At 43.1% G+C, this 14,145-nt stretch overlaps 1 protein-coding gene across 21 annotated transcripts in view; it reads right to left on the reverse strand.

Annotated features, from left to right (window-relative positions):
* Positions 1–14,145, reverse strand: part of LOC110533185 (teneurin-3) — a 411,381-nt gene that overhangs the window by 65,126 nt on the left and 332,110 nt on the right. For all 21 annotated transcript variants that reach the window (XM_036933615.2, XM_036933616.2, XM_090187570.1 and 18 more), the window contains 2 exons: positions 7,476–7,608; positions 7,048–7,176 (listed from right to left, as the gene is read on the reverse strand). In XM_036933615.2, coding sequence (XP_036789510.1) covers positions 7,048–7,176; positions 7,476–7,608 — 262 coding nt within the window. The remainder of the gene's footprint in view (positions 1–7,047; positions 7,177–7,475; positions 7,609–14,145) is intronic.

The following is a 14,145-nucleotide window of genomic DNA, read 5'->3' on the forward strand; positions in this document are numbered from 1 at the left end:
TGTCTGTGCCTGTCTGTGTTTATGTCTGTGTTTATGTCTGTGCCTGTCTGTGTTTATGTCTGTGTATGTCTGTGTTTATGTTTGTGTCTGTGTGTGTTTATGTCTGTGCGTGTCTGTGTTCATGTCTGTGCGTGTCTGTGTTTATGTCTGTGTTTATATCTGTGCGTGTCTGTGTTTATGTCTGTGTTTATGTCTGTGTGTGTCTGTGTTTATGTCTGTGTGTGTTTATGTCTGCTGACGCCATTTCCGGTCACAACTTACAGACTTGTTTACGTGTTGCTGTGCATTTTGTGCATTTTGTTGCCAACCTTACTTTGCTACCTGACAACTTTACGTTTTTTACTTTTGAATTACCGTTTATATTTTTGTTTTTTCCCCTCACTCAACTTTTTTTCATTCAACTTTTTCACTCCGGACGCTTTATCTGGACGTGGTTCGTCAGGACCTCCAACAGCCGAAGCTAAGTAGTAACATTAACATGATGCCTTCTAATTGCAGTCGTTGTACTCATAATATACAGGAGAACGATCGCCTTACGGCGAGGATAGCTGTGCTACAAGCCCAGCTTCAGACACAATCGTTAGGCAAGGGTAATTTCAGTGTAGGAAAGGATGAAACAGTGTCTGTGCCACCAGTAAGTACAGACAGTAACGTTAGTAAAAATCCCCTCGCATGGTCCCCGCAGCCGGACAACTTTCTCATGGTTTCTGGAGGGAAATGCTGTAGGAATGCTCAACCTGTGTCGCTCATTCAGCCGACAGAAACTTTCAACCGGTTTTCCCCATTAAGCAGCGAGTCAGAGTCTGAGGCCGAGCCTTCTCTTGTCTCTACTCCTCCCGTTACGGGGTCTGAGATAGGATGAATCAGTCAGAGGCCACCAAGTGCAACATTGCTTCAGCGTGTAAATCAGCTAGAAAGATGTGTCGCATCGAGTAAATGTCTCTGGCCCCCTCCCAGTTAGGGGGAGTGATGAGCTCTACAGCAGAGTCTCACAACTCAATCGCTGGTTGAAAACTGTTTTCTGCCCCTCCCAAAAGATAGAATTTGTAGATAATTGGCCCTCTTTCTGGGACACCCACAAACAGGACCAAGCCTGACCTGCTGAGGAGTGACGGACTCCATCCTAGCTGGAGGGGTGCTCTCATCTTATCTACCAACATAGACAGGGCTCAAACTCATCTAGCTCCACAATAAAATAGGGTGCAGGCCAGGCAGCAGGCTGTTAGCCAGCCAGTCTGCCACTAGCACAGTCAGTGTAGTCAGTTCAGCTATCCCGATTGAGACCGTGTCTGTGCCTCGACCTGGGTTGAGCAAAACTAAACATGGCGGTGTTCGCCTTAGCAATCTCACTAGGATTAAGGCCTCCTCCATTCCTGTCATTATTGAAAGAGATCGTGATACCTCACATCTCAAAATAGGGCTACTTAATGTTAGCTCCCTTACTTCAAAAGCAATTATAGTCAATGAACTAATCACTGATCATAATCTTGATGTGATTTGCCTGACTGAAACATGGCTTAAGCCTGATGAATTTACTGTGTTAAATGAGGCCTCACCTCCTGGTTACACTAGTGACCATATCCCCCTTGCATACCGCAAAGGCGGAGGTGTTGCTAACATTTACGATACCACATTTCTATTTACCAAAAAAAAAAAGACGTTTTCATCTTTTGAGCTTCTAGTCATGAAATCTATGCAGCCTACTCAATCACTTTTTTATAGCTACTGTTTACAGGCCTCCTGGGCCATATACAGCGTTCCTCATTGAGTTCCCTGAATACTTATCGGACCTTGTAGTCATAGCAGATAATATTCAAAGTCCACAGACCCACTCCAAAAGGCTTTCGGAGCCATCATCGACTCAGTGGGTTTTGTCCAACATGTCTCTGGACCCACTCACTGTCACAGTCATACTCTGGACCTAGTTTTGTCCCATGGAATAAATGTTGTGGATCTTAATGTTTTTCTCATAATCCTGTACTATCGGACCACCATTTTATTACATTTGCAATTGCAACAAATAATCTGCTCAGACCCCAACCAAGGAGCATCAAAAGTCGTGCTATAAATTCACAAACAACACAAAGATTCCTTGATGCCCTTCCAGACTCCCTCTGCCTACCCAAGGACGTCAGAGGACAAAAATCAGTTAACCACCTAACTGAGGAACTCAATTTAACCTTGCACAATACCCTAGATGCAGTTGCAACACTAAAACCTAAAAACATTTCTCATAAGAAACTAGCTCCCTGGTATACAGAAAATACCCGAGCTCTGAAGCAAGCTTCCAGACAATTGGAACGAAAATGGCGCCACACCAAACTGGAAGTTTTCCGACTAGCTTGGAAAGAGAGTACCGTGCAGTATCGAAGAGCCCTTACTGCTGCTCGATCATCCTATTTTTCCAACTTAATTGAGGAAAATAAGAACAATCCGAAATGTATTTTTGATACTATCGTAAAGCTAACTAAAAAGCAGCATTCCCCAAGTGAGGATGGCTTTCACTTCAGCAGTAATAAATTCATGAACTTCTTTGAGGAAAAGATCATGATTATTAGAAAGCAAATTAGGAGAAAATATAAAAAACTATCGGCCTATATCGAATCTTCCATTCCTCTCAAAATTCTTAGAAAAGGCTGTTGCGCAGCAACTCACTGCCTTCCTGAAGACAAACAATGTATGCAAAATGCTTCAGTCTGGTTTTAGACCCCATCATAGCAATGAGACTGCACTTGTGAAAGTGGTAAATTACCTTTTAATGGCATCAGACGGAGGCTCTGTATCTGTCCTCGTGCTCCTAGACATTAGTGCTGCTTTTGATACCGTTGATCACCACATTCTTTTGGAGAGATTGGAAACCCAAATTGGTCAACACGGACAAGTTATGGCCTGGTTTAGATCTTATCTGTCGGAAAGATATCAGTTTGTCTCTGTGAATGGTTTGTCCTCTGACAAATCAACTGTAAATTTCGGTGTTCCTCAAGGTTCCGTTTTAGGACCACTATTGTTTTCATTATATATTTTACCTCTTGGGGATGTCTTTCGAAAACATAATGTTAACTTTCACTGCTATGCGGATGACACACAGCTGTACATTTCAATGAAACATGGTGAAGCCCCAAAATTGCCCTCGCTAGAAGCCTGAGTTTCAGACATAAGGAAGTGGATGGCTGCAAACTTTCTACTTTTAAACTCGGACAAAAACAGAGATGCTTATTTTAGGTCCCAAAAAACAAAGAGATCTTCTGTTGAATCTGACAATTAATCTTAATGGTTGTACAGTCGTCTCAAATAAAACTGTGAAGGACCTCGGCGTTACTCTGGACCCTGTTTGACGAACATATCAAGACTGTTTCAAGGACAGCTTTTTTCCATCTACGTAACATTGCAAAAATCAGAAACTTTCTGTCCAAAAATGATGCAGAAAAATGAATCCATGCTTTTGTTACTTCTAGGTTAGACTACTGCAATGCTCTACTTTCCGGATACCCGGATAAAGCACTAAATAAACTTCAGTTAGTGCTAAATATGGCTGCTAGAATCCTGACTAGAACCAAAAAATGTGATCATATTACTCAAGTGCTAGCCTCCCTACACTGGCTTCCTGTCAAGGCAAGGGCTGATTTCAAGGTTTTACTGCTAACCTACAAAGCATTACATGGGCTTGCTCCTACCTATCTCTCTGATTTGGTCCTGAAGTACATACCTACACGTACGCTACGGTCACAAGACGCAGGCCTCCTAATTGTCCCTAGAATTTCTAAGCAAACAGCTGGAGGCAGGGCTTTCTCCTATAGAGCTCCATTTTTATGGAGTGGTCTGCATACCCATGTGAGAGACGCAAACTCGGTCTCAACCTTTACGTCTTTACTGAAGACTCATCTCTTCAGTGGGTCATATGATTGAGTGTAGTCTGGCCCAGGAGTGTGAAGGTGAACGGAAAGGCTCTGTAGCAACGAACTGCCCTTGCTGTCTCTGCCTGGCCGGTTCCCCTCTTTCCATTGGGATTCTCTGTCTCTAACCCTATTACAGGGGCTGAGTCACTGGCCTACTGGTGCTCTTTCATGCTGTGCCTAGGAGGGGTGTGTCACTTGAGTGGGTTGATTCACTGATCTGATCTTCCTGTCTGGGTTGGCGCCCCCCCCTTGGGTTGTGCCGTGGCGGAGATCTTTGTGAGCTATACTCGGCCTTGTCTCAGGATGGTAAGTTGGTGGTTGAAGATATCTCTCTAGTGGTGTGGGGGCTGTGCATTGGCAAAGTGGGTGGGGTAATATCCTTCCTGTTTGGCCCTGTCCGGGGGTATCATCGGATGGGGCCACAGTGTCTCCTGACCCCTCCTGTCTCAGCCTCCAGTATTTATGCTGCGGTAGTTTGTGTCGGGGGGCTAGGGTCAGTTTGTTATATCTGGAGTACTTCTCCTGTCTTATCTGGTGTCCTGTGTGAATTTAAGTATGCTCTCTCTAATTCTCTCTTTCTTTCTCTCTCTCCGAGGACCTGAGCCCCAGGACCATGCCTCAGGACTACCTGGCATGATGACTCCTTGCTGTCCCCAGGCCACCAGGCCATGCTGCTGCTCCAGTTTCAACTGTTCTGCCTGCGGCTATGGAATCCTGACCTGTTCACCGGACGTGCTACCTGTCACAGACCTATTATTTCACCATGCTGGTCATTTATGAACATTTGAACATCTTGGCCATGTTCTGCGCAGCCAGAAGAGGACTGGCCACCCCTCATAGCCTGGTTCCTCTCTAGGTTTCTTCCTAGTTTTTGGCCTTTCTAGGGAGTTTTTCCTAGCCAACGTGCTTCAACACCTGCATTGCTTGCTGTTTGGGGTTTTAGGATGGGTTTCTGTACAGCACTTTGAGATATCAGCTGATGTACGAAGGGCTATATAAATACATTTGATTTGATTTGTTTATGTCTGTGTGTGTCTGTGTTTATGTCTGTGTGTGTTATGTCTGTGCGTGTCTGTGTTTATGCCTGTGTGTGTCTGTGTTTTTGTCTGTGCGTGTCTGTGTTTATGTCTGCGTGTCTGTGTTTATGTCTGTGTGTGTCTGTGTTTATGTCTGTGCGTGTCTGTGTTTATGTCTGTGTGTGTCTGTGTTTATGTCTGCGTGTGTCTGTGTTTATGTCTGTGTTTATATCTGTACGTGTCTGTGTTTATGTCTGTGCGTGTCTGTGTGTATTGTTTGGCTGATGGTGCAGGCAGCCTTATTAAAGTAGTGCTTTAGACTGAAGGAGTGCCAGAGAAGAGAAGAGGGGACAGACATTGGGCCAAGAGGAATCAAAGTCTATCTGGCCACACAGGAGAGTTGAGAGAGATAGGGGGAGAGAGGGAGGGAGAGGGAAAAGGAGAGAGAGAGAGAGAGAGAGAGAGAGAGAGAGAGATACAGAGAGGACTCGTGTGTATCAGCTTTACTGAAGATGCTCTTCTGCACAGATTGGCCTGTGATACTGCCATAATGGTAAACCCTGGGTTTTGATCTATGAATGAGTCTGTGCATGAGTGTGTGTGAGACCCTCGTAACAATTCACACCGTGTCTGGCACAGCTAGAAAGACTATACATGGATTTAAATGCTCTCTCTCTTCATCAAGGCTTCTCCTCTTTGAACGAAACAAAGAGCATCTGTGCAAATAGTTAGAAAATCGCTAGACCTTGTATTCACTGGGCTGTTAAAGGTGTGCTTTTATACTTCAAGTACTGAAGGTCGGCTCAGCTTTTTGTGAGGCCTCCCGTTCCAACTGAGTTGGCTGTTTGAGGTCCCGGTAAAGCTTGGGTGAAGCAGTGTGGGGTGTTATAGGGCATTAAAAAACGGGTTGTTTGGATCCTGGATTCTGATTGGTTGTGGGACAACAACTCCCGCAAAATACCATGATGTGTTAATGTCATAATTCCATTGTCCACAGCCCAAGAAGGAAATTCATAAACGTCATCTCCCTCGGGGAGAAAAGATACACATCATTTACAGTACAGGAGAGTTGAACGGGAGAGTTGAACAGATGGGTGGAACATGAGAGTTGAACATGGGAGTTGAACAGGAGAGTTGATCAGGAGAGTTGATCAGGAGAGTTGATCAGGAGAGTTGATCAGGAGAGTTGATCAGGAAAGTTGATTAGGAGAGTTGAACAGGAGAGTTGAACAGGAGAGTTGAACAGGAGAGTTGATCAGGAAAGTTGATTAGGAGAGTTGAACAGGAGAGTTGAACAGGAGAGTTGAACAGATGAGGGTACTGAGTGGGCCTGTGGAGAGGGGTAGTGAGCTGGAATTTGAGTGAACTGGACGAACCCTAGCTGACCGTGTTGTGAGGTGTGTGTACAGTGGGTGTTTGATGTACTGTAGGTATCCTTTCTCCTCTGTCACCTCACTTGAGTCTTAGGTATAACGGGTTTGTGGAAAAGTGTGTGTATTCAGTACAACTAGTCTGGGTTTCGGATCGTGTGTGTGTGTGTGTGTATATATGATGATGATAATGCGTGTATGATGATGATAATGTGTGTATGATGATGATGTGTGTATGATGATGATGATAATGTGTGTATGATGATAATGCGTGTATGATGATGATAATGTGTGTATGATGATGATGTGTGTATGATGATGATGATAATGTGTGTATGATGATGATGTGTGTATGATGATGATGATAATGTGTGTATGATGATGATGTGTGTATGATGATGATGATAATGTGTGTATGATGATAATGTGTGTATGATGGTGATAATGTGTGTATGATGATGATTTGTGTATGATGATTATTTGTGTATGATGATGATGATAATATGTGTATAATGATGGTAATGTGTGTACGATGATGATAATGTGTATATGATGATGATTTGTGTATGATGATGATGATAATGTGTGTATGATGATAATAATGTGTTTATGATGATGATGATAATGTGTGTATGATGATGATTTGTGTATGATGATGATGATAGTGTGTGTGATGATGGTAATGTGTGTATGATAATGATTTGTGTATGATGATAATGTGTGTATGATGATGATAATGTGTGTCTGATGATGTGTATGTCTCACCTGTGTCTCAGGTATGATGGGCCCATCCTCTGGTGAGGACCTGAAGCAGGTAGAGAGGGGAGAGGCCACGATGACAGGACTGGGCCTGATGAAACCACTCAGGTCACAGCTGGGGATGTCATTTTCCTCCTGCAATACGATTCAATATGAAGACGAGTCAATACGAGTAATACAATTCAATATAATTGAATACGATGAAATACAATTCAATATGAGTCAATACAATTCAATATGAGTCACTGTGAGTCAATACAATTCAATATGAGTCACTGTGATTCAATACAATTCAATTCAGTTCAATATGATTCAACATAATTAAATTAAATACAAAATAATTCAATAAGATTCAATACAATTCAACATGATCTAATTTAATTCAATTAAACACAATTCAATTGAATTCAATATCTTTTTCAACTATATTTCACCTTCTTCATGACCAGGGTGTCCATGACATAGAAGACATTCCAGGGGATCCACACGGTGCGGTACTGTATCAGGAACGGAGCCCGCTCGAAACTCAGGGTCAGACTGGCCCCACCGTTGGTCAACAGGTCAAACCTGGAGAGATGGAGAGAGATGGAGAGAGGTGGAGAGAGATGGAGAGAGATGGGGTTAGAGGTGGAGAGAGATGGGGTTAGAGGTGGAGAGAGATGGGGTTAGAGGTTGAGAGAGATGGGTTTAGAGGTTGAGAGAGATGGGTTTAGAGGTTGAGAGAGATGGAGAGAGATGGGTTTAGAGGTGGAGAGAGATGGGGTTAGAGGTGGAGAGAGATGGAGAGAGATGGAGAGAGATGGGTTTAGAGGTGGAGAGAGATGGGGAGATGAGGTTAGAGGTGGAGAGAGATGGAGAGAGATGGGGTTAGAGGTGGAGAGAGATGGAGAGGGATGGGGAGAGATGGGTTAGAGGTGGAGAGAGGTGGAGAGAGATGGAGAGAGATGGGGTTAGAGGTGGAGAGAGATGGAGAGAGATGGGGTTAGAGTTTGAGAGAGATGGAGAGAGATGGGGTTAGAGGTGGAGAGAGATGGAGAGAGATGGAGAGAGATGGAGAGAGATGGGGTTAGAGGTGGAGAGAGATGGAGAAAGATGGAGAGAGATGGGGTTAGCGTTTGAGAGAGATGGAGAGAGATGGGGTTAGAGGTGGAGAGAGATGGAGAGATGGGGTTAGAGGTGGAGAGAGATGGAGAGAGATGGGGAGAGATGGGTTAGAGGTGGAGAGGTGGAGAGAGATGGGGTTAGAGGTGGAGAGAGATGGAGAGAGATGGGGTTATAGGTGGAGAGAGGTGCAGAGAGATGGGGTTAGAAGTGGAGAGAGATGGAGAGAGATGGGGTTAGAGGTGGTGACGGAAACACACAGGCATGTACATTCACACAGAGAGACAGGCGGACGAACGGATGGACAGACACACACAGGCACGCACACACATCCCCCTTCAGCCCACACACACAATCAGTAGAAAGGACATTTTACATGTTCACACATTTCCTCCTGGTTGTTCTTGGGCCCTGGAGACAGAGATCTCTGTATCTTTGACACTGATGGAGGTAGAGTGTGGATGAAGGGTGATCAGACTGTCCTGTTCTAATTGTCTCTCCTGTCTAGTATGTCTAACCTGAGGCTCTCTCTCTCTTTCCCGCTCCCTCTCCCTGCTTTATCTCTCCCTCTTCCTTTCTCAGAACAAAACATGTTTCTGTTCTTTCTCCTGTACTGAAAATAAGATGATGGGGCCAATTATTATTGGATGTGTGTGTGTGTTTGTGTGTGTGTGGTGAGAGAGAGCTTAGTTTGGCTAGCTAACTTTGTCTTTTAACATGTAGCAGGCCTATAGGGAGAGCCATCCGTGTGGAAGAGAGAGAAGGTCCCCTAAGTCCTGTCCTATATTCTGTGTCTGGAGGGGGCTGGTGGGGTGAAGTGTGAAGACACACACGCAACACATACAGAAAGTGCATAGATAAAAGAACACACTCATGCAAGCACAGACAAGCAGTGACACCAACATCCAATCTGTTATGACCAGATATATTGTTATTTACACTACATGGCCAAAAGTATGTGGGCACCTTCTCGTCAAACATCTCAATCCACAATCATGGGCATTAATATGGTCCCCCCCTTTGCTTCCTCCATTCAGCCACAAGACCATTAGTGAGGTCGGGTCCTGATGTTGGGCGATTAGGCCTGGCTCGCAGTTGGGGTTCCAATTCATCCCAAAGGTGTTCGATGGGGTTAAGGTCAGGGCTCTGTGCAGGCCAGTCAAGTTCTTCCACGCAAATCTCGACAAACCATTTCTGTACGGACCTCACAGGGGCATTGTCATGCTGAAACAGGAAAGGGCCTTCCCCAAGTTGGAAGCACAGCATCGTCTAGATTTAATGTCATTGTATGCTGTAGCATTAAGATTTCCCTTCACTGGAACTAAGAGGCCTAGCCTGAACCATGAAAAACAGCCCCAGACCATTATTCCTTCTCCACCAAACTTTACAGTTGGCTCTATGCATTCGGGCAGGTAGCATTCTTCTGGAATCAGCCAAACACAGATTAATTCGTCGGACTGCCAGATGGTGAAGCGTGGTTCATCACTTCAGAGAACAAGTTTACACTGCTCCAGAGTCCAATGGCGGTGAGTTTTACACCACTCCAGCCGACGCTTGGTATTGCGCATGATGATCTTAGGCTTGTGTGCGGCTACTCAGCCATGGAAACCCGTTTTATGAAGCTCCCAACGAACAGTTCTTGTGCTGACGTTGCTTCCAGAGGCAGTTTGGATTTTTACGCGCTACGCACTTCAGCGGTTCCGTTCTGTGAGCTTGTGCGGCCTACCACTTCGCGGATGAGCTGGTGTTACTCCTAGACGTTTCCACTTCACAATAACAACACCTACAGTTGACCGGGGCAGCAACTTGACAAACTGACTTGTTGGAAAGGTGTCATCCTAGGTGTCATCCTGTCATCCTACGTCATCCTTCAAAGTCACTGAGCTCTTCAGTAAGGCCGTTCTACTGCCAATGTTTGACTATTAATTTATTTTTTTACATTTTTCATTTCACCATTATTTAATTAGGCAAGTCAGTTAAGAACAAATTCTTATTGAAATGAGCCTAGGAACAGTGGTTTAACTGCCTTATTCAGGGGCAGAATGACAGATTTTTACCTTGACAGGTCGGGGATTTGATCCACCAACCTTTCAGTTACTGGCCCAATGCTCTAACCACTAGGCTACCTGCCGTCTTTCTGGGTCAAACTCTAAGACCTTTGATTGTCTATTTTAGCAGTGGGATGGCAGTATATTCAGTCTATTTTAGCAGTGGCATGGCAGTATATTCAGTCTATTTTAGCAGTGGCATGGCAGTATATTCAGTCTATTTTAGCAGTGGCATGGCAGTATATTCAGTATATTTTAGCAGTGGCATGGCAGTATATTCAGTCTATTTTAGCAGTGGCATGGCATTATATTTAGTCTATTTTAGCAGTGGGATGGCAGTATATTCAGTCTATTTTAGCAGTGGCATGGCAGTATATTCAGTATATTTTAGCAGTGGGATGGCAGTATATTCAGTCTATTTTAGCAGTGGGATGGCAGTATATTCAGTCTATTTTAGCAGTGGCATGGCAGTATATTCAGTATATTTTAGCAGTGGCATGGCAGTATATTCAGTATATTTTAGCAGTGGCATGGCAGTATATTCAGTATATTTTAGCAGTGGCATGGCAGTATATTTAGTCTATTTTAGCAGTGGGATGGCAGTATATTCAGTCTATTTTAGCAGTGGCATGGCAGTATATTTAGTCTATTTTAGCAGTGGGATGGCAGTATATTTAGTCTATTTTAGCAGTGGCATGGCAGTATATTTAGTCTATTTTAGCAGTGGGATGGCAGTATATTTAGTCTATTTTAGCAGTGGGATGGCAGTATATTCAGTATATTTTAGCAGTGGCATGGCAGTATATTTAGTCTATTTTAGCAGTGGGATGGCAGTATATTTAGTCTATTTTAGCAGTGGGATGGCAGTATATTCAGTCTATTTTAGCAGTGGCATGGCATTATATTTAGTCTATTTTAGCAGTGGGATGGCATTATATTCAGTCTATTTTAGCAGTGGGATGGCAGTATATTCAGTATATTTTAGCAGTGGCATGGTATTATATTCAGTCTATTTTAGCAGTGGCATGGCATTATATTCAGTCTATTTTAGCAGTGGGATGGCAGTATATTCAGTATATTTTAGCAGTGGCATGGCATTATATTCAGTCTATTTTAGCAGTGGCATGGCAGTATATTCAGTATATTTTAGCAGTGGCATGGCAGTATATTCAGTCTATTTTAGCAGTGGCATGGCAGTATATTCAGTCTATTTTAGCAGTGGGATGGCATTATATTTAGTCTATTTTAGCAGTGGGATGGCAGTATATTCAGTATATTTTAGCAGTGGGATGGCATTATATTCAGTCTATTTTAGCAGTGGGATGGCAGTATATTCAGTATATTTTAGCAGTGGGATGGCAGTATATTCAGTCTATTTTAGCAGTGGGATGGCAGTATATTCAGTATATTTTAGCAGTGGGATGGCAGTATATTCAGTCTATTTTAGCAGTGGGATGGCAGTATATTCAGTATATTTTAGCAGTGGCATGGCATTATATTCAGTCTATTTTAGCAGTGGCATGGCAGTATATTCAGTATATTTTAGCAGTGGCATGGCATTATATTTAGTCTATTTTAGCAGTGGGATGGCATTATATTCAGTCTATTTTAGCAGTGGGATGGCAGTATATTCAGTATATTTTAGCAGTGGCATGGTATTATATTCAGTCTATTTTAGCAGTGGCATGGCATTATATTCAGTCTATTTTAGCAGTGGGATGGCAGTATATTCAGTATATTTTAGCAGTGGCATGGCATTATATTCAGTCTATTTTAGCAGTGGCATGGCAGTATATTCAGTATATTTTAGCAGTGGCATGGCAGTATATTCAGTCTATTTTAGCAGTGGCATGGCAGTATATTTAGTCTATTTTAGCAGTGGCATGGCAGTATATTCAGTCTATTTTAGCAGTGGGATGGCAGTATATTCAGTATATTTTAGCAGTGGCATGGCATTATATTTAGTCTATTTTAGCAGTGGGATGGCAGTATATTCAGTATATTTTAGCAGTGGCATGGCATTATATTCAGTCTATTTTAGCAGTGGCATGGCAGTATATTCAGTCTATTTTAGCAGTGGGATGGCAGTATATTCAGTATATTTTAGCAGTGGGATGGCAGTATATTCAGTATATTTTAGCAGTGGCATGGCAGTATATTCAGTATATTTTAGCAGTGGCATGGCATTATATTTAGTCTATTTTAGCAGTGGGATGGCAGTATATTCAGTATATTTTAGCAGTGGCATGGCAGTATATTCAGTCTATTTTAGCAGTGGGATGGCAGTATATTCAGTATATTTTAGCAGTGGCATGGCATTATATTTAGTCTATTTTAGCAGTGGGATGGCAGTATATTCAGTATATTTTAGCAGTGGCATGGCATTATATTCAGTCTATTTTAGCAGTGGCATGGCAGTATATTCAGTCTATTTTAGCAGTGGGATGGCAGTATATTCAGTATATTTTAGCAGTGGGATGGCAGTATATTCAGTATATTTTAGCAGTGGCATGGCAGTATATTCAGTCTATTTTAGCAGTGGCATGGCATTATATTTAGTCTATTTTAGCAGTGGGATGGCAGTATATTCAGTCTATTTTAGCAGTGGGATGGCAGTATATTCAGTATATTTTAGCAGTGGCATGGCAGTATATTCAGTCTATTTTAGCAGTGGCATGGCATTATATTTAGTCTATTTTAGCAGTGGGATGGCAGTATATTCAGTATATTTTAGCAGTGGCATGGCATTATATTCAGTCTATTTTAGCAGTGGCATGGCAGTATATTCAGTCTATTTTAGCAGTGGCATGGCAGTATATTCAGTATATTTTAGCAGTGGCATGGCATTATATTCAGTCTATTTTAGCAGTGGCATGGCAGTATATTCAGTCTATTTTAGCAGTGGCATGGCATTATATTCGGTCTATTTTAGCAGTGGCATGGCAGTATATTTTAGCAGTGGCATGGCATTATATTCAGTCTATTTTAGCAGTGGCATGGCAGTCTATTCAGCCTATTACAACAACATAAATGATTCCATTTCATTTAGTCTATATAGTAACAGGGGCATGGCATAGTGGCTGGATACATTGCAACCTGCAGTGTGGAATATCGTGCAACATCATGTATTCAATTTGCCACAGTGGTCGCCATCACACACCTATTGCAATCTAGCAGCTTAGACTCGCCCTAGAGATTCAACCTATTACACTCCCAGCAATCACACAGAGCCTCCTCTCAATGAGGCAAGGAGCACCAAATATCACGGCTTGCACTTTTGCCCTTAACGCCACTGCTTCACAATCTAATTGGGCGCAGGTGGTGTAATAAAAGGTACTGATGGGGATGGGGCCTGGGAGTGATTGCGCCTCTGTCCCAAATGGCATCCTATTCCCTATCTAGTGCCCTACTTTTGACCAGACCCCTATGGGAAGTAAGTAGTGCACTATATAGAGAATAGGGTGCTATTTGGGACTTGACCTGAGTTTCCTATATCCTGGTAGGTGTCGAGGAGGGTTGCAGGAACACTCGCTGTAATAACACCGGAGTGGGGGGCAGGGTGTAGTGGAGGTGTGTGTGTGTGTGTGCCCTACGCTAGAATGATGCAGGCTAATAGATTCTTCCTTTGTATAACCAATGCATTTTAAACAGCCCCCCAGTTCACATTTAAATGGCGCAGGGTTTTCATTGGGGTGGGGGGGTTATGTGTGTGTGTGAGAGAGAGAGTGTGTGTTTTTTCATTCGGGGGAAGCTACTGAGATTACATTTGCATGAGTGAGAGGATTTTGGGAGATCTGTGAGACAGAGTCGTAGAGGGACGGGAGAAGAAGCACGTTGCAGTTTCTCTCTCTTTTCTCTCTCTCACACACTCACTGATGAACAGAAAAACATCCACGCATATATGCACACACAGACACACTCACGATGATTCAATCAACAACTCCTGAAAACACAA

Source organism: Oncorhynchus mykiss, chromosome 10, assembly GCF_057628025.1.
Source record: "Oncorhynchus mykiss isolate SJ-2025 chromosome 10, ASM5762802v1, whole genome shotgun sequence".
NCBI lineage: Eukaryota > Metazoa > Chordata > Actinopteri > Salmoniformes > Salmonidae > Oncorhynchus > Oncorhynchus mykiss.